The following is a 22,171-nucleotide window of genomic DNA, read 5'->3' as shown; positions in this document are numbered from 1 at the left end:
GCCAAATATGACAGTCAAAATGCCTTGATTTTTAAAAAAAATTTATCAGAGTATATTGATTTACAATAGTTTGTTGGTTTCAGCTGTAAAGCAAAGTGAATCTGTTTTATATACACATTTGTGAAAGTGAAAGTTGCTCGGTCGTGTCCGACTCATTGTGACCCCATGGACTATACAGTCCGTGGAATTCTCCAGGCCAGAATACTGGGGTGGGTAGCCTTCCCCTTCTCCAGAGGATCTTCCCAACTCAGGAATGGAACCAGGATCTCTTCCATCGCAGGCAGATTCTTTACCAACTAAGCTACATATGTAAGTGTGTGTTTAAAACATAAACAGTTAGCTGTTTTATACATAGTAGCATGTATATGTCAATATCAGTCTCCCAATTTATCCCTCCCCTCCATTTCCCTCTGGTAACCATAGCTTATTTTTCTACATCTGTAACTTTATTTCTGTTTTGAAGATAAATTCATTTGTACCATTTTTTTTGGTATGTGTGGGTACCAGTGGCAAAAACTTTTATTTTGAAGTCCTTACTCTTTAAAAAAAAAAAAAAAAAAAAAAACTTATTCTGTATTTGAGTATGGCTGATGGCATTAGCTTGGCTCAGTGGTAAAGGATCTGCCTGCCAATGACACAGGAGACGCAAGAGACACAGCTTTGATCCCTGGGTCAGGATGATCCCCCAGAGAAGGAAATGGCAACCCACTCCAGTATTCTTGCCTGGAAAATCCCATGGACAGAGGAACCTGGCGGGATACAGTCCATGGGTTTGCAAAGAGTCAGACATGACTAAGTGACTGAGCACACGCATAGCAGATTAACAGTGTCGCGATAGCCTCAGGTGGACAGCAAAGAGACTCAGTCCTGTATATACATATATACACCCACATGTATATCCATCCTCCCCCAAACTCCCCTCCCATCCAGGCTGCCACATAACAGTGAGCAGAGTTCCATGTGCTATACAGCAGATCCTCATTGATTATCCATTTTAAATACAGCAGTGTTGTCTCCTTCTTCAGATTCTACATTTAAGTGATAGCATATATTTGTCCTTCTCTTAGCTAACGCGATATGACAATCTCTAGGTCCACTCATGTTGCTGACAATGTCTTTATTATTGAGTAGTCTCTTTTAAAGATTCGTATCTTAGCAGTCAGTCAGTTCAATTGCTCAGTCGTGTCCGACTCTGTGCAACCCCATAGACTGCAGCACGCCAGGCCTCCCTGTCCATCACCAATTCCCAAAGTTTACTCAAACTCATGTCCATTGAGTCAGTGATGCCATCCAACCATCTCATCCTCTGTTGTCCCCTTCGCCTCCTGCCTTCAATCCTTCCCAGTGTCAGGGTTTTTTCAAATGAGTCAGTTCTTCACATCAGGTGGCCAAAGTATTGGAGTTTCAGCTTCAGCATCAGTCCTTCCAAAGAATATTCAGGACTGATTTCCTTTAGGATGGGCCAACTGGATCTCCCTGCAGTCCAAGGGACTCTCAAGAGTCTTTTCCAACACCACAGTTCAAAAGCATCAATTCTTTGGTGCTCAGCTTTCTTTATAGTCCAACTCTCACATCCATACATGACTACTGGAAAAACCATAGCTTTGACTAGATCGACCTTTGTCGGCAAAGTAATTTCTCTGCTTTTTCATATGCTATCTAGGTTGGTCGTAACGTTTCTTCCAAGGAGTAAGAGTCTTTTAATTTCATGGCTGCAGTCACCATCTGCAGTGACTTTGGAGCCCCCCAAAAATAAAGTCAGCCACTGTTTCCCCATCTATTTGCCATGAAATGATGGGACCGGATGCCATGATCTTAGTTTTCTGAATGTTGAGCTTTAAGCCAACTTTTTCACTCTCCTCTTTCATTTTCAACAAGAGGCCCTTAAGTTCTTCTTCACTTTCTGCCATAAGGGTGGTGTCATCTGCATATCTGAGGTTATTGATATTTCCCCAGCAATCCTGATTCCAGCTTGTGCTTCATCCAGCCCAGCGCTTCTCATGATGTACTCTGCATATAAGTTAAATAAGCAGGGTGACAATATATAGCCTTGATGTACTCCTTTTCCTATTTGGAACAGTATATTGTTCTATGTCCAGTTCTTACTGTTGCTTCCTGACCTGCATACAGATTTCTCAGGAGGCAGATCAGGTGCTCTGGTATTCCCATCTCTTTAAGAATTTTCCACAGTTTGTTGTGATCCACCCAGTTAAAGGCTTTGGCATAGCCAATAAACCAGAAATAGATGTTTTTCTGAAACTCTCTTGCTTTTTCAATGATCCAGCAGATGTTGGCAATTTGATCTCTGGTTCCTCTGCCTTTTCTAAAACCAGCTTGAATATGTGGAAGTTCATGGTTCACGTATTGCTAAAGCCTGACTTGGAGAATTTTGAGCATTATTTACTAGTGTGTGAGATGAGTGCAATTGTGCGGTAGTTTGAACATTCTTTGGGATTGCCTTTCTTAGGGATTGGAATGAAAACTGACCTTTTCCAGTCCTGTGGCCACTGCTGAGTTTTCCAAATTTACTAGCATACTGAGTGCAGCACTTTCACAGCATCATCTTTTAGGATCTGAAACAGCTCAACTGGAATTCCATCACCTCCACTAGCTTTGTTCATAGTGATGCTTCCTAAGGCCCACTTGACTTTACATTCCAGGATGTCTGGTTCTAGGTGAGTGATCATGGTTATCTGGGCGGGTCGTGAAGATCTTTTTTGTATAGTTCTTCTATGTGTTCTTGCCATCTCTTCTTAATATCTTCTGCTTCTGTTAGGTCCATACCATTTCTGTCCTTTATCAAGCTCATTTTTGCATGAAATGTTCCCTTGGTATCTCTATTTTCTTGAAGAGATCTCTAGTCTTTCCCATTGTATCGTTTTCTTCTATTTCTCTGCACTGATCACTGAGGAAGGCTTTCTTATAAAAGTAAGCTAATTAGAACCAAGAATACAAAAACAATGAGTCTCATAAGTTTCTCATAGTGAGATGCCACCAATAAAATCTGTTTTACTCAACTGGCCAGAAAAGTCTCCTGAGTTAGTTAGAAACCACTGTGCTACCCTGTCCTCTCCTGCATTTATAATCATTACGTGTCAGGCAGGCAGTGTTTCAGTGTGAGACATAACCCACTTTCCTTCAACATCTGCAACCACACCCCTTCCCACGGGGCACCTGTCACCGCGGGACTCTACATGTGCCAAGTAATGACTATTTTTTAAAAAGAAATTACCTAGCAGTAACAGCATCAAACTTGTCTACACTTAGAGAGGAACCAAAATGAATCTGAGATCTCGCTTGCAGACATATTTGGCAATGCAGCTGGCTAACAGACTGACTAGTAGAATGATAATTACAAGCCTAACAGGAACAAATGGCAGGGGGAAAAAAAAAATACTACAAGTCCGTCACTATGGATACAACTGAATTTTATTCACCAATGTCATTTACATTTTTCCCAGTTGTTTAATGTTTTAAAATTATGAGCTCAGGAGTCCCTTGAAGGGTTGCTGAAATGATAAAAGTTGAATCTCAGAGTAACTGACCATTTCCAAATAACTTTAGCGTTACATCACCAGTAACAGGTAGAAAAGAGACACTTAGAGATCACAGAGCCCCTCTGATCACCAAAATGGACACTTAGAGAAGACCTACAAGTTTTAGACGGAGCTAAGAACTCCAACGGACAAACGATTTATTCCAACACCTCCCATCCTACATCTGACAAGATGAAAGCCACAGAGTCCAGGATATGACAAGGCCCTCAGCAGAGCTTCTGTTTTGATTCTGTCAACAGAGAGAAAATGATACAAGCCAAACAAAACAAGCAAGCAAGATATAAACAAGACATCATAAAATGACCAATTGGCCATGCCGTGTGATCAGACAGAAGGACCCTAAATAGCCATCACGACTGACCAGTCTAGGTGCCCACACCTCCTGGGCTAAATCAGAGGGGCAGGTGCAGCCTTGGAATGATGGGAAGAGGCCACTGTAACCTAGTCCCACTCTTCCCACCTCACTTCCCTCTGCTCCTCAGCACAAACCCCCTTCCTAGATGGTATCTCCCCACCTTCTAAGTCACCCTGCACCCCAAAGGAATGGCTGTCACACCACTTCTTCAATAAGGTCTTCTCACTGATTCCCGCACTCCAAAATACTGATCCCATCTAACTGATCCTGTTTTGTGCTTTTCTCTATCCATTTCTCACCCCTGACCAACCTAGGTGTCTCCCTCCACCTGGATGGAGGCCCCCTGCAGACAGGGCCGGGGGCTGCAGCTTGTAGGAACAGGGCAGGATCTTAGCAGCATCTGCTCAGGGAACCCAGATCAAGACAGGCTTCTGCTTATAACTTGAACAGGAGGAAGCCCAGTCCTGACGACCAACACCTAAAAACAGCAGTCTGATGCCTGCAAAGAGTAAAGGTTTGGAACACACATTCTGTCACACCAGCCATGTGATCCTGGTGACGTCAGCCCCTGGGCTCTGATTCCTCAACCGTGAGGACATGGGGATATGAGTCCTTCTTTACAACGTCACTCTGATCTAATGACACGATACATACCGAGTACCCTGCATCGCAGGGACACAGAACACTGGTCTCTTCCTCTCCTTCTCTCCCTCACCAGCACCTCTGAAAGGGTCATCTACACCTTTCCTCTCTGCTCTCAGCCCCAACAAGTCCTGGGCTTCAGACTGCATGCCACTCACCAGCCTACACCGTTTCCTCCGCCTATGCCTCAGGGCCTTATCAAACCTGCTCTTCCAGCTTCTAAAGGGTACCTTCAGCCCAGTAAACTCCTTACTCATCCTGTGAATTCCAGGTTAACGACCACTTCCTCTGAGAAACATTTTAGTACCTTCCAAATAAAGTGAGTCACTCTCTGCTGGGTTCCCAGCCACTCTGGACTTGTTCACAAGAAGCAGAGCATCATTATCTCTACATCATTTTCCTCTACTCGTCAGTGCCTCCACGGACACACTAGACGATGCTCCGCTGGCACTCAGATATTTTATTAATAACTTAGTTAATAGTTGAATAGACACTAACTCAGGTGAGGTGTTAAAGTATCTGAAAGCCAAAGCTGGGAGTTTCGGTTTACCAGGAACTAGAAAAATGAAGTGAGGGTTAAAGAATGTCGCTGACAATAACCTAGATGTCCACAGGGTGGCGGTGTCTCCCCATGAAAGGGATATGGGAGCAGCTGCATGGTCCTCAGTTCCCCTTTAGGAGATTGAATACAGGGACCCAGTCCAAGTTGATGAGGGGGTGCGGGATAATAAACTAATAACTCCCAAGAAAACAGATTAAGTCAGAAAAATGATCATCAGAGGGCAAAAAGTAATTGGGGAGAAGCCACTTAATTCATTTGTTACAATATGAAAATTTATGTGAAGCCCAACTGGCCAAAAGGCTTCAAAAAGGGTAGGAGGCATGGGGTAAGGAAGAGGCTTCAGGCAAGGGCACGCCTGTCCTCGTGGACACAGAGCTTCACACCCACCCCTGCCAGCCACAAACTGACATCTGGTCTGTGTGTGCGTGTGTATTTGAAGAGGGGGGGTGTCAACCAACAGAAACTAGAGGAATGGTCCCCGTGCAAAACACACACAATCGGGACCAGAATTTAGTACCCAAAGGAGGGCATCGGGTCTGCAGGAAGGGTTCCCCCGGCAGCAGGTCAAGGGCAGCGTGGCACAGGCAGGAGGGACTGGAGCGGAGGATGCCCTACGGGGCCGTACGGGGCGACAGCCACAGGGGCATCAGGACACACAGACGCGGCCACCGTCCGGGAACACAGTGGGTGATGCGGCCGGAAACATCCAGAACCGGTGGGGACGGCGCCCATCCAGGGAGGGGCAGGGATGCGCAGTCATGCGGACCCACAAGCATCGGGGTTTGGGTCGGTTTAGAGAGGGAGGCTGCACTGTGCTATGCACACTACCCAGATGCAACACCACCTTCACACAGCAGCCGCCGGCATCTGGGAGCAGTGTTACCTCCCGGGCCTACTGGCTTCCATCAGTGGGAACTAAAGTGAAGACCATCCAAATTCCACCAAGTAAGTGGAGCCCACAAGCAAGAAACGCAGAGGGCCGGCCACCAGAGGCCACGACTACAAAACACTTGTTTCTTTTCCTACAGCTGCTGTCCCGGTAACATCACCCAGCCTAAGGATAAAACAGAAAAAAAAAGTCTCCCTAAATTTCTTCCTCTGCACAGCCCATCACCACATCCTGTGGGGTCCCCTCCAAAGCCCCTGCTGAAGTTTGACATCTTATTCTATTCACCGCCACCTCCCTCCCCCACACACACATGATCACTAGTCTCTTCTGACCGGTGCAGACGTGTACTCTCAAATATACAATTACACCAAAAACCAGAGCAGGACTAACTCTGCCTTCTGACACCAGATGACCCTGTACCCTCTCACGGGAGCCCAGTAGCTAGTTCTGACCAGAGGTTCTCGGTAGGGACATGGCCGGCCCCAGGGGACAGAACCACGTCCAGTTCTTCCCCCACTAACAGCCACCACGAGGAGCCTCCACGAGGAATCGAGGAGGATTTCCCATGAACAAAGTGTTCCAGGGCTTAAAACTGTAGCCCTGACAATCGCCACCTTCCAACATGCAGATGGAATAGATACCTAAGAGTTGTGCTCTTTTTCACAAATGTATTACCACCAACTTCTGCTACTGGATTTACCAAAAAGTTTAATAAAATTAAGGGACTCTAAGCCTTATGCTACAAGACAAAATATATATGATACATTTTTGTGCAGCCAATGGCAGAGAGTAAGCTCACGAGAAAAGTTAAAGCAGCCCGGCCGTGTGCGACCCCAACAACACCAGATCACTATCCAAAGAAAGTCAAAGCGTACACATCACCTGTTCTCAGGCATCAAGTGTAGGACACGTGATAGAAACAGTCCTCTACCAAGGGTTAACACGCACATTCCTGACGTAAAGAACAGCAATATTGTTCTATAAAATTATATACTTCATAATATTTAATTACATACAAGCACATAACCACAAATTTCCACACTTATGAAAACACATATTACAAGCAGAGGCTGACTTTCTGTTCCATTTCCTAAAAGTTCCAAATCATAAGAAGCTACTTCACTTTTATCACTAAAAACTCTGAAAGAAAAATGGCATCATTATAACATTAAGTTTTTCAGAAAATCCTTAATTTCCTCTCAACAAACTATAGTGGCTTAAATCCAACAAATAGAACAGATCAGTAAAATCGGTAAGAACTCTGATAACTGATGGAAATATTGAGGCTATTTCAGCTAAATACTTTGAAAATATTTTATTTTGAATATATTAAAATATTTTGAAAATATTTTATCTTTAAAAAAATCAGTACTTTGAAAATGGGGGGGGGGGGGGTGGGAATACGTGGACATATTTTTTTTTTAACTAGGGTAATTCACTAAACCAGCAAAGGGAATGATAACTGAAGAACTATAACAAAGATTCTACAGACTCAACATGCAGTCATTGTTAACTTTATAAAATTCATTTTAAAAACAAAATGAAGGAGTGAGGTCTTAAGCGTCATTAAGTTACTCAATAAACTTTTTTTGAGTGAAAGAAAAAACATCGGTGCAGATTAAATTTATGACAATCCATTCATCAGTGATTCAGCTATATTGAGGGCAGATGGCTAAACCCAAGGACTTGAGGGACAATTTCTCAAATTTAACAGAGCAGCCAAAAACTCTTCTGAAAACCACCAGTGGGTCATGAAATTCACACATCTGCATCTTTCAGTTACACACTACAGTTTCGTTTTCAGGGCAAACCTGCTCCTCACCTAGAGAAAACTGGCACCAGAAATACTAAAAAGAACTTGTGGCCGTCCAGAGACAAACCCAGCCCAAACCTGCCCAGCCCACTGCCAAGGTCAGGGTTGACACGCACTGCCAGCTCACAGCACTGCGGCCACGCTGATCAGACAGCACAGGGAGGAACCTCGTTTGCTGACTACGTGTAACTTTCAACAGCTGAATTTAAGAAGAGTTCAGGTTTTTACTCACTAAGTAGTTTCATAGAAAATCAACACAAAGAACCTAACACCTAAGCCTAACATGCAGGCTGTTTTACCTGAAAGACCATAAAGAAGGTCTTTCTCTGCTGCTCTAGCAAAGGAATAACTCCTTTCACACAAATGCAAAAAAATAACAACTGAGAACAGACAAGATGCAAATGTCTGTGCTGGCCCACACAGACAAGTGTAAATCTTGTAACCCAGTGTAGTTTCTGCCCTGATGGAGTTCACAAATTAAATACATTTTTACAGGTTTTTATTTTACTGCACTTTGATTCATCACAAAAATAAAACATTTTCAAAGATCAAAAGTAAATATAAAAATATTGTATTTTTTAGAGTATTGCTAAGAAACCTTAAACTATCACCATATGGACATAAAACAATCTTAAGTAAGTCTATTTGTGGGTAGGCATGTATCCACGAGTATTTGAATTTTCGTACTTACACACAGCACATGTGTACATCACGATATACCAAGCTCACAGTTGAGCATCTTTATCCTGTAAGTCTGGGCAAGGACCCAGGGGTGGGGGCGGTGAGGGAAGCAACAGCCCAAAGCAATAGCTCCTCCTCCAGGGGGAGGAGGGACCAGGGGAGAGGAGGACCAACACCACGGGGAAGGGGCAGCTCCTCCTCCAGGGGGAGGAGAGCACAGAGGTTCAGGCAGATCTGAGCACAGAATGGCCACTGGAGTAGGAAGGAGATGTGGAGGGGACAGAGAGAGGTGAGATCTGGACACAGGCTACTGTGAAACCACATCACAGGCTGAAAGGACTGCTAGGTCCTGGGAGAGGGGCAGCTGGGCCAAAGTCCTGCAAGATGGAGATTTAGATGAAATTGCCTTAAAAGAAGCCACTGAGCTCAACCTAACTTTATCTAGTAAGGGAAACCACTTCCTCTTCTGCAATAAGGGGAGATAAACCCCATATCTAAGTGCTATGAAAACTCTTCTGGAAACCAAAGCACCCATTTCCACACGTGTGTGGACAGAGGAGGTGCAGTACAGTTACCTGAGTTTACAAACTGTCTGTGTGTGCTTTAAATTTAAAAAAACAAAACACATTTTTGAAGGTTGAATTTCTTATCCAAAGGTTTTTAGCACTTCACTAGATACTAAACCAAAATGGTGAGGATGGCTGGCCATTAAAGAAAAAGAGAATGGACACATTTGTTTAGCTCCTTTCTTAAATTCTCTAAAGTCCCTCAGATATGAAATGTATACTGTCCCACTCAGCACTTTCAAGCCAGCAAAATAACTATATACAGTCGATAACAAATGAAAGGAAGGGAGAATTTACCTGATGTTTTTGTCCACTGTGTAAAGCTCAACTAACAATACCTAACCTTCTAGGATAACAAATTCTAGATCCTAAATGGGAGAGTCTATAAAAAATTTTACTTCATCAGAATCACAACTCTCCCCTGAATCACAATACAACTTCAAATGGCATTCTGCCATACTGCTCATGTTAAAATAACGCCAGGGGAGTTACTGATAGAACACTGTTGTCATAATTCCTTCCTAAGCAAAGCTTAAGGCAGCTAAAACAATGGGAGAACAAAATCCAAATGATGAGAACAGCGGATGGAGCGAGAACACTTTCCACCGCTGGCATTCCTGACTGCGTGTGCCTGCTCTGTATTCTCCACATGGGGCCCTGCCTATCAGCCTCGCACTGGCACCAAAGCGGGGACCCTGTGATCACTGTTCCCATTTGACAGATGAGAAAAGCGAGGCACATAGGTGGATTAAAAGAATACTAGATTTACCTGGTGAAATTATGAAAATTATAGTCTTCGAAGTCACCAGCACACACACAAACAGAATAAGGAAAACAAATACTCATCTCTTGGTTATAAAACCAAGTTCTGAAAGTCTCTGATATTTCGACTATACTGTGTTCTCCAAGCTCAAGCAGACAAGTCATTCCCCCCATGAGGTAAAAACAAGAGGGCCCTAGAAAAGTGGTGGTATTACTAAATCATCACAGGAGTTTTACACACCCCAAATACAGAAGTTCTTTCATTTTTAAAACTGCACCTATACCAACTGCTCAGAGCAAAGACAAGTCTGTTCACGGATCAGAGAGGAATCCATCATCCTTCACACGAAGTCAGCCAAAGCCTGGGAATGTGACTGGGTGAATCTACACTCAGTCCCTGAACTTTTGGTCTTATGAAATCATGACACACAGACTCTTCACTGCTTATACTGCCACCTGATTCTAATTTGCCGAAAGAAACAATTAACACAATCAACTTGGGCTGCAAATTCCAGCCCAAATGCAGTCAACGTAGGATATTCCAAGTCGTGGCTGTGTATGATCAGCAGAGCTTATATTCGTGGCCTAAACTACTCTATTGAAAAAAAAAAAAAAAAAAAAAAAAAACCAGTAAATTTAAAACACTACAATCTAACTTCCATTTAAATGGATAACAAATAATAACTGTTAGTAGCCAGGACAACGCAGCAGAAGGGCCGGTGAGTTGCAGGGGCCGCCCTTGCCCCTTGGGGAGGCGCCCTCCAGCCCGTGGAGAGACGTGGTCCTCACCCACACGCACATGACCTCATCTTCTATGGAGGCACGAAGGGGGCGAGGATGCTGCTGCGGAGGGGACAGCCGAGGCTGCAGTCACCAGGTCTGGGGGGCGAGTCCAGACCCCATGTTGAGCCGTGCTCTCAGGGCAGCTTTCTGTGAGGCCTCAGGGCCCTCCCACGTAAAACAGCGGTGATGGAAAGATCCACCAGGACGGCTGTGAGGAGGAAGTAAACTAATACACACAAAGCTTGGATTCACGTACGTGGGATGAACAGAGGGCTTGTTACACGTTTGCTGTTATCTCATCGTCAACACGGCCCAGACCATGTTTCGGGGGAAAGGACAAACTAATAGAAAGCTGACACTGCCTGCCACTGGGCTGCTGAAACAAATTAATAATACTCATCAGAGCTCATCAACCCTAACATACGTACACCCAATCCACAGGTAGCTTTTTAAATTGCCCCTAAAAGAGAACTAATAGTCTAAATTATTTACATCTTGATTCCTTCAAGGATAAATATATTAAGGGCATTTGCCCCCAGTGTGACTTTTCTCACTACCAATTACATCCTGGTTATTTCCTACTCTGCTCTATTGGATGTACGTACGACTTCTGAAGCCCAAGATGGATACAGACAGCCTAGAACCATCCTGCATCAGATCCACCCATATCTTCTTCTAAAATCCATCCATGGGACTTCCTTGGTGGGGTCCAGTGGTTAAGAATCTGCCTTCCAAGGCAGGGGACTTAGGTTTGAACTAAGAGCCCACATGCCTCAGGCGACTAAGCCTGTGCATCACAACCTCTGAGCCCGAGCACCACAATGGAGACCCAGTGCAGCTAAAATTAAAAAGAAAAAAATTCACCCCTGACTGTCCCATTTCTTCTGTCTTTGCCCCACTTCAAGTATCATCATCTCAGATTCTGACAGTGGCCTCCTGACAGATCTCCCTGCCAGGCCACTCAATCCAACTCTTTGCTTTCAGATAGACACAGATCTTATCTTGGAGGGAATACGTGGGGCTGGAAGGCCTCCGGTCACGTCATTTTGCTGCTTGAAAACTAGCTACTTACCTGAAGATTAAAAGACACTTAAGAAAGACACCAACCAATAAACAAACTGTACCCAAAAAATTTAATTTTCATGATATGAAAGAATTATGTTTTGAGGTTTGATGATAATACTGTGGCTAAGCTTTTTTTTTTTGAGTCTATCTTTTAAAGATAAAAATACATATCAAAACAATTATGGGTGAATTGATATGTCTGGATTTCCTTCAAAATAATCTACTGGAGGTGGAGTAAGAGATAAAGCACTGTTGGTGATCAGTGGCTAGTGTGGCATGATGAATCCACAGGGGTCTGTTTTATTACCATGTCACTAATACTGTGAACATTTGTGATTTTCCATAATAAAATGTAATTGAAAAGGAAAAGCACTCATTTCCAGTTGCCTAAAGAAGCAAGAATGACTTTTTTAACAACACGTTCACAAGCAAACGTGACCACGACCTACCTCTTCTCCTGACCCCACAACACGCCAGGCCACTTGCACTAAACTTGCCACATTGTCCAGAATGTGCGACCAGGCCCCTCCCCTCTCTGTGTCCCTGTATATACAATTGTCTCCTGCCAGGAAAGTCTCTGAGGCCCCCAGGAGACTAGTACAAAGGGCCACTCCCCCCGGACCCTCCCCTGCGCCCCTGATGTGCAAACCCATAGTCTCTGTCATTCTGGTTGGTTAGTTTTTGTTGCTGCTGTTTTCCATTTTTTTCTGTTTGTACTTCTACTAAAAGATTATAAAATCTCCTTAAGGGCAGATGCTAATATAGATACTTATTTATTTCCATAAAGACTCCTTACAATATGCATGAAAAGTAGTAATTATTTAGTAAGTGCCTTGAAAAACAAGAAGAAAAGTCAACAGAACAACCATCACTCATGGCAAACATTATGAGCAGAATTATGTCTGTTAGATCAGAACTTCCACATCCTTAATACACCAATATTTATCTACCGCGTGCTTATCACATTCTTAAGAAACTAGTTGCCATTGTTTCAAGGAGAGTGTGACACACCTTAAAAAGAATACCAATATGATTTAAGGAGGAAACTAAGCCTGGGGGGGCATGGGCAGCTTATTTTCCTGTTGGGGGTCCAGTGGTTAGGACTCTGTGGTTTCACCACTAGGGCCCAGGTTCAATAGCTAGTTGGGAAACTAAGATCCCAGATGCCACAGGGTGCAGTCCAAAAAAAAAAGACAAGTCAAAATACGGCATTTATGCTATCATTACATCTCATGTGGTTTGATGGTGGGAATATATGCATTTTGTTCCTTTGGAAAGACTCCAGTCCAGACTATTTCTCACTTCATAACAACAAAAGTCAAGATACTCCACAATGTCAAATACCATCTCTGAACTACATGAGAGACACATAAACGCATACGCGGACTTATCAGCAAAGGGCTGCAAACTTTTACTTTATGACCGGAAACAGCTGAAATGCTTCCCATTGCTACAGCATGCAATAAAAGTTAATGCAAAATTAAGTAACGCTGACTTGACAAGGTGTCCCTAGTAATTCTCTGACACTCTCAGTGCATCATTTAGCTGCCATGTTACGCACGGTGCAAAGAAAAAGGAAACACCTACTAGTACAAAACTTCATTGGCTTCATGTCTTTCGTATCTCACAGTTTCACACATCAACCTGCAAAACAAAAAATGAAGACTTGAGTTCACTATTTGTCACCTGAAAAACAGACTAATAGTTTTAAATTGTAAATGAGACATCATGTAGAAAATTAAGATTGTTTCTGTGAATTGTCATGACCATTTATTGACCTCAAGGTAAACATTTATGGTACTTAGGTTAACAAAATAAAATGAAATCTGGTAAAGAAATGCTTGAAAAGAAACATTTTGTTAGATGTCAGCTTCACCAGGTTTATTTCATAGAGAACAAAATTGTATGTATTTTTTGTAAAGGACATGTGGACAAATTAATGTTCTCCAAGGTAAACAGAAAATGAAAAGGAAGCTGAAAACCAAAAAGGAAAACCTATTAATTTAAAAAGTGATAACGTCATCCACAGTTTAACACTGATGTTACTTAACGGTATGGAATTTCAGACAAAAGTAGGCTTTCATTAAAGTCATTATTTTTATGACTAAAATGACTAAACAGATGCTTTATAACTTAAAGATTTGTTATTTCAGCTGATTCATCTCTGGGGGGAAAATTATGAAAATTATGGAAAACATGAATGTTTAAATATTCAAAATTACCTCAAGAACAGCATCTTCAAAAAGCATCTTATCATATTAAGCCCGAGTAAAATGTCCCAAAAGTACAGATATGCAAAAGAGAAAATGACTGTTTCTTCCTAAGGAGAAACTAAGAAGGAATAAAAAGGACTGGCTACAAAAGTGAATATTTCAATCACATCTGCAGTTTGGCCAGTGGGGCTACCAACCTCCAATCTGTGAAACACTGGGATCAACACACACCGATACCTTCCCCGTCTGCAAACTCCAAACAATGCCACTCTTGATATTTTCTTTCACTTGAAAACAACTCTCCTGAGTTCTCTTCTGCCTTGCTCTTCCTGCGACCACCACCCTACTTCAGAGTCCCTCAGCCTCTCAACCCCTATCCCGAAACACTCACTGAACCCCAGGAGGCAGCATGGATCCTTGAACACAGTTTTAAGTGACTGAATCACACGAATTCTTCCCAGGAAGGGATGAGAGACTTAAGTAATGGGTCTAAAAATACCAGGTCTTAAATTATATAACAGGCTCTGCCCTGTTTCCAGTCGCATCCTCTCCAAGATCTCAGTCCTTCTACAGTGGCTCCTGGGCTCCTGCACGCTCATCTCCTCCCTCACCATCACCCGTTTCTCCCTCTTTCCTGAATGGCTTCCTTTGATACATAAATACACCTTATGTCCATCGCCCATACAGAGGGAGGGGACACTCTTGACCCCACAGCCCCTCCAGCTACTATCCACACTCTGCTTTTCCCATGATGGAAATTCTCTTTTAGAGCAGTCTACATAAATAAACTGTCTCCATTCTCTCATCCTCCTCCCACTCCTCCATCACCAGGTCCCTGAAACTCAACAACAACAACCAAAAAAAAAACACCTCTAAGAATTACAGCATCCTTTCTGTTGCCTAAGTCTTTTCTGACCTTGTATCAATTTCACGTCTCAGTAGCATGTGATGACTCCCTTTTCCTTACAGAATTATCTTGTCTATGTCTCCTGGTTTTCCTCTTACTCAATTCAGTTCAGTCGCTCAGTCGTGTCCGACTGTCGTTCTCTGTTCCTTACTAACCATTTTTCTGTCTCCTTTGGAGTCCCTGCCCCTGCCCATTCCTCGACCTGACTTACTTTTTTCGGCCATGTCATGGGGTCTGTGGAATCTAAGTTTCCTGACCAGGGATTGAACCCAGACCCCCTGCAGTAACTGTGCAGAGTCCTAACCCCTTGACCACCACGGAAGTCCCTACTTGACTTCTAAATGGACCACCTCCAGGGGCTTTCAGTCTTCTTCTCTGCACCATGTAACCTCACCTGGTCTGTGATTTTTAACTTCATCCATAAACTGATGGCTTCCAAAGCCATGCCCCACATCTAACCCCTCACTGTGATACCCACTCTTCTAAATGCCTACTTCGTATAATAGCCATTTCATCTTCAAAACATCCAAAAAGATTTTAAATTTCTACCCCACAAATCTGCTTTCCCCCAGTCAGAACCCAACTGTTTAGGCCAAAAACTCTGGAGTCATCATCCTTGACTCCTCTCTTTTCTTCACATCCCGTCTTTCCACCAGCTCCTGTTTCCAAAAGACATCCTCCCAAGCTGACCACGTTCACCACCCACCTGTGAAAACCTGGCATCAGTCATCATGCTCACATGCTCAGTCGCTCAGTCTTGTCTGACTCTGTGGCCCCACGGACTGTAGCCTGCGAGGGTCCTATATCTATGCGATTATCAAGGCAAGAATACTGGAGTGGGTTGCCATTTACTCCTCCAAGGGATCTTCCCAACCCACGGACAGGACCCAAGTTTCCTGCAGCTCCAGCACCGGCAGGCGAATTCTTCACTGCTGACCCATCTGGGAAACCCGTCTAAGCCATCATCCCTCTATGATCTCCTCCGAGGACGACAGAGGTAGTCTCCGCTTCTCTTCTGCACACCTGTTGCCTTTAGGTGTTCTCCCGACACGCGGTCACAGCACCTCACACCTGCTCTTAATCTCCGCTGTCTTCAGGAGAAAATCCAAGCCCCTGTCCTTGAGCTGTGCTGCTGACCACTCCGAGCATCCCGACCTACACTCACCTTCCCATGGCTCCTGCCTGCTCCTGCCCAGAGCATCAGGACCCCTCAGCACCGTGGGGATACCTGAGCAGCTGAGCCAACACAACTGCTCCCTCTTTTCGACCACAAAGTCAGAGCAGCCCAACATGCAACATCTGACTGAAACAACAGCGGTCCACACAACTAAGTCCTGCCTGCCCCACTAGGAACATAAGCTCCGTGGCGGCAGGGGTCCGGTCGACTTCACTGCGGCATCCCCACAGCCGACCTGATTTCCAGCACATAGCAGGCATGCAGGCGACAACTGCTGACTGCACAAATCAGCCTAACCAACACCAACAGGAGATCAGGACAAAACCATCTATATGACAATGCTGCAAATCATGGGAAAAGTACAAAAATAGTTTTTTTCTTAAATGCTGTTAATGGAATGTTTGATCTTCCCTGAATTCCTAAAGAATATACCAGCCACATTTTAGTTGTCCCTTAATGTCTAAAATTGCCTGTGTAATAATAATTATGCTCATCCATAATGCTGAAGAATGTATACATGGACACACACACATATACTATATACAACTATATATATACAGTTCTGTATATATATGTGTGTGTGTATATATATATCCCCCCCCCCGCCAAGCAAGCTCTTGTTTCCAACACTGAATGGCCGAAATTACTCTGCTTTTTAAAGATATTTTGGCCTCAACTCCCAACTGGAGTTTCCTCCTCCCCTTTGGCAAATATGCCGCTTCTAATCCATATGGATTAAGGGAGTGAACATTAGAAAAATGACGCTGTGTGGGAAAGACATCCAGGTTTTCAGTGAAGCTCGGAAACCTCAGATTGTGTAGAGTGAGCGACCTGACAGCAACACAGCCAACTGACTGCACGTGACAAGCGCTCGGGATCCAGGCCCTGGATGCCCCACCGCGCACCAAGCGGGGCTCCCGAGGAGGAACGCCTCCCCGCCTGCACCCCCAGATACCAGTGTCCTGCTGCCCAGTACTGAGGAAACAGACTTGGAAAATCTTACGAGCTGCTTTTTTTTTTACCCCTAAATTTGGAAAACTGCATTACATGTAAGTCTTAACTGGTCTCTATCAATCCCACAGGGAAAACTTTTATTTATAAAATTCAAAGGAAGTAACATCTAAATAAGATGTACTTTTCCCAGAAATGGTGGTTACTACAAAGCAGTTTATCCAAGTCATTGAGTTTATCTGTACCTCTTTTCTCGCTATTATTCATTTTAGTGTTCCAATCTTGCTCTAAAAAAGGACTTAGTTTCAGCTAATGATTTCCATAAATATGAGAAACAAATGACTTTTCAACACAAGGAGAACAAGATACACATCCTAAAGGTGTCTCCTTTTAAGTTCATGCCAACAAAGTTGAATGATCTCCAAAATGGACTTTTTAAGGTACAAATACACTAAACTATACTGTTGAAGTAATCAGTTATTTCCAGCCAAAATTTACTTTTGAAACAGCAGGAAATTGATGGTTCTGAGGCAGGTTAAGGGGTGTATGGGGCTTTATTATATTACCTCTACTTTTTTAATACTGAAAATCTTCATAAGATGTATTAAAATTTTCCTCTTTTTATTGCATAGGATTACTATTACCTTAAATAATTTTATAACCACATATACTACAGACACACATTATATAATCAATATAATCTAATTATCGAAATATTACCCATGTGAATTTTTATATGCATATGGCAAAGTGACATTTCCATTTGTATATTAATCAATTTGCATTTTCAGGTTAACTGCACTCAGTAACACAGATAACTGGCACTGCAGGCTTTTCCTAGGATAGCTGCCATCAAAACTCATAAAATTAAAATTTCACACTTTAGAAATTATCCTCGCTTTAATTTGAGCCATCTTCTAAATTCCCAATGGTTTGGCCCTTTCTAATAAAACTTGACTGAATTTTTAAACACTTAACCTACAATCTATTTTAAATGATTTTCATTAAAAATTTAATTTTAGAAGTATTCAATCCTCTTGATATGTTTTTCAATTAACAACTAAATATGAAATTGACATGCTCAAAAATTAATTAGTGTTTAAAGACTAAAAGCGAAATACATAGAAAAAGTATTCCTTTCATAATTAAAAACTGCTGGTATCAAAAGTATCTGGAGATGGAGGTAACAGAATTTTCCCATAACTTCCTAGTTGGTGTTTATATGCAATCCATCTTCCCAAGGTCCTTTTCTTTTCTGTTCCAGTTAATCACTAGATTATACAAGATGTTTTGATCTTTTAGTATAAGCCCAGAAAACCATAAATAAGGCTGCTGTGTTGCTATAGAAGAGAAGCGATAAGATTTTTACAAGTTGACTTGCATAAAACCAACTATGGTATAAAGTGAGTTTCCCAGAAAAGGGCAGACAACTTAATGCAATAAATATATTCCATACAAAGACCTAAAACAGTGAACTGAGTCATTCTCTGAACAGTTAAAAACATTCTGGTTTCATATGTATGAGTGCTAAGAAATTGATTTTTATTTACCAGGATGTCAAACAATGCTCCTTTGGTGGATTCACCAAGTGGTGTTTATTACTTTAGGTGAGAAGATGGACAGAAAGGAGAGAGGTGATCACTCTGGCAGAAATGTCAAAAACTACCACATGGATGTAAAACTTACAAGGCCAAGCACGGAGGCCAGATGGGGCAGAGTGTTCAGAAGTAACTTATCTTTAATCCTGCTTCTACAGGATAATAAATGATCACACCAAACTCTAACATCCCACTGTCATTCATCTTAAATTGACTCACCTAAGCTGATGCTCTCTCAGGTTGGACAAGGCTTCCATTCCGTGTAAGTAGGAATACACTATTTCCAGATCCTGTTTGAAAAAAAAAGGACAGGAATTATTAGACTTGTCAGAAAAAGAGGCTTCTAAGATAAGTCATTATATTTATAGGCCAAATTAAAGATAGCTTTTTTCCAAATACAAGTTTTCTAGACGTCAAAAATCACATTTATATCAAGAGAAATCCTGGGGCCTACACAATGTCATCCATCACAACTGCCTTTGGGACACATACAATGGCCATAAAAATATAAACGACACTGGCTCAAAGTTATGAAAATAAATTCCTCATAAGTTGTTACCAATTATTTTCTGGCTTTAACAGTAAAATATCAAAAGTAAGGTTTTAATTGTAAAGGATAAATATTTGCCAATTCAGTCATTATTTTCTTAATTAATGCATGCTACTTCATGCCTACACTTAAAGATGAGCATGAATCCAATTTTTCTTTTCAATTCTTACCAAGTGACATTACTTACATGCAGAAATATTTAAATTTAAATATTCTCTTTTTAAAAAAGAGACACATGCCTTGTTTTTCCAGATCATGTTACAATACGTAGAAAAAAAGAGTCCTAGTAATCATTGAAAGTTAGAACAAGTAAAGATTCAAAATCCTGTTTATATTGATTTACAAGCAAAGAACCTTTAATGATTTACAAGCAAGGTTCCTTTACAAGCAAGGAACCAGCATTTTTTTTTAATTGCGGTACAGTTGATATATAATATTATGTAAGTCTTAGGTGTACATGAGTTAGTATTTTAAGACTCCAATGAATAGCAGCTTCTGATCTCAAGAATATGAATAGATATTTACTCCTCCTCCAAATCTTGGCCAAAATCTAAAACAAACCTATTTTTAAATATCTGTAAAATTATCCTCTTCCTTTTTAAAACAAAAGCCCTATTGAGATATTCACACATTTTTTCTGGTGGGAGACCGCAGAACCAGGTAGGGGGTGCAAAAACCTCCACTCCCACCCCACAATGAGGCGACACCTCCTTCTAGAGAGTCGCTGTAAGCAGGCCCAGGGGTTCTCAGATATGTTAGAACTCAAGATTTATCACTTGTGAATAATTCACGGTTTGTCTTTGTCAAACACCATCATAATTCCTGGCATTTTACCACCCAGAAAACAACCCCCATTACCATCAGTGCTCTCCCCCCATCCTCCCTTCCCTAGCTCCTGGCAAGCATTAACCTGTTTTGTGCCTACAGAACTGCCTATTTTGGACATTTCGTGTAAATGTAATCTCACAATGGAATACATGCTCTTTTGTGACTGGCTTCTCTTTCTCTTTCTCTTTCTCTCTTCTCTCTCTAGAGAATCTGTACTCTGATTCTTTAATACCTTCAGGGTTCATCTCCCCTGCAGCAGATAATGATACTTTCCTTTGTATCGCAAAATAATATTCCACGGTAGACAGATGCCACGTTTTGTTTATCCATTCATCAGCTGACGGACATTTGGGCTTTTCCTGCTTTATGACTGGCATGAATAATGCTGTTATCAACTCTCATGCATACATTTCTGCTTGCACACCTGTCTTTAGTTCTCATGGGAATGTATATACCTGGAGGAGAACTGCTCATTCATAAGATAACTCTTGTCTTTAGCTTGTTTACCTAAGTGGCTACGTCACTTATAATCCTATCAGCAGGGTCTGAGGACTCTAATTTCTCCACATACATCCTTGTCAACACTGATGTCTGTCTTTTCTATTTTAGCCTTCCTAGGTGTGTTTGAAAGTGTTGATTTGTATTTCCCTAATGACAATTTTTCACGTGCTTACTGGCCATTTACACGTCTTTGGGTAAATACTCAATTCTTTGTTCACTTTTTAATCGGGCTATTTGTCTCCATCATCGCACATTAAGGACTGTTTATGTATTCTGGACAGAAGGCCCTCTCCAGACACGCTATTGGGTAACACTGGCTCCCTTTCAGTGGGCTGTCATTTCACTTTCTGGGATAGCGCCCTCTGAAACACAGGGCTTTTAATTCTGATGAAGTTCAACTTGTCTACTCTTCTGTTATGTATGCTTGTAGAGTCAGATTTAAGAAATGGTTATCTGATCCAAGGTCACAAAGATTTATTAATATATTTGCTTCTACATAGAGTTTCTTCTTCTACAGTCGTAGCTCTTATGTTTAAGTCTATACTCCGTTTTTATTACATATACAGTAAGGTAAGCATTCAACTTCATTCTTTTACACGGAGATATCCAGTTATCTTATCATCCTTCGTTGGAACACATTATTGTTTCCCCAGTGAACTGTATCGTTACCCCTGCTGAAGATCAATGGATCACAAATGTCAGTATTTATTTCTGTACTCTGAGAGCTATTCCATTGGTCTACAAGTCCGTCCTTATGCCAGAACCACATAGGTCTCATTTATGCAGCTTTGGAGCAAGTGTGAAATCAGAAATTGTGAATGTTTCAATCTTATTCTACTTTCTTGGGTGCATGTGAATTTTAGAATCAGCTTGTAAATCTCTACAGAAAAGCCAGCTTTAAAAACGATTGCAATGAAACTAAAGATCAATTCAGGTAGTGTTGCTCCTGTAACAAAATTAAGTCTCCTAATCCATGACATGGGATGTTTCTCCCTTTACTTAGGTCTTCCTTAATTTCTTTCAACAAGGTTCTGTATTTTTCATTGCACAAATCTTGTACTACTTCAGTTAAATTTAATCCTCTGTCTCGGGTAAGAAAAAAACTTTGTAACATTAAGGGTACCTTTGAGAACAATTCAAACTGCACCTGCAATTAGATTTCATACATTAAGCGCACAGATAATAGACAATGATTCACAGAATAAATTAGGCAAGGAAATGAAAACCTTTCTAAGAGGATTCCAAGAAGATTTTAGAACAATATTATGATGTGTTGGGGGGAAGTGTGGAGGGAAGACCTCATTTATGATTCTCAGTTGCCCCAATTTAAAACTTATCAATACAGAAATTTAAAGTAGCGCCTTCTGATGGTAAAGTTTCAGATAAACTGATGGACTTTCATTTTATTCATCTGTAGCTTTGTTATTTCCCACAAATCTTGTAAAAGTTATTTATAGACTGAAATCTACATATAGATCTAAAAATTCAATACAAATAAGAAAGCTAAAACAAAACCATTCCCACTATCCAGTTAACAGTGTGCATTCCTAAATCCCTTCTTTAGAAGCAATCCTACCCCAATCATAATATTCTATGTGCAGGTAGGAAAAGCCAATAAAAATGCCTCAAATAATGGGTTTTCTTTAATCCTCATAATAGAAAGTCCTTCTGAATAATGCTAAGATTCACATTCTATTTTATGTATTATAAATGTGTATGCTGCTGCAGTCCTTAAACAGAAACAGAGAAACCACCCTCCCATTTCTGAAGA

General features: G+C 41.7%; 1 protein-coding gene across 5 annotated transcripts in view; it reads right to left on the bottom strand.

Moving 5' to 3' along the window:
* The window catches only part of RAPGEF2 (Rap guanine nucleotide exchange factor 2), a 256,474-nt gene that overhangs the window by 158,257 nt on the left and 76,046 nt on the right, over positions 1 to 22,171 (bottom strand). For all 5 annotated transcript variants that reach the window (XM_065905101.1, XM_065905102.1, XM_065905105.1 and 2 more), the window contains exons 2-3: positions 18,741 to 18,811; positions 13,263 to 13,319 (exon numbers count right to left, since the gene is read on the bottom strand). In XM_065905101.1, the coding sequence (XP_065761173.1) occupies positions 13,263 to 13,319; positions 18,741 to 18,811 (128 nt within the window). The remainder of the gene's footprint in view (positions 1 to 13,262; positions 13,320 to 18,740; positions 18,812 to 22,171) is intronic.

This window comes from Muntiacus reevesi, chromosome 13, assembly GCF_963930625.1.
Source record: "Muntiacus reevesi chromosome 13, mMunRee1.1, whole genome shotgun sequence".
NCBI classification, from domain to species: domain Eukaryota; kingdom Metazoa; phylum Chordata; class Mammalia; order Artiodactyla; family Cervidae; genus Muntiacus; species Muntiacus reevesi.
This window is presented reverse-complemented; position numbering and strand designations above follow the sequence as displayed.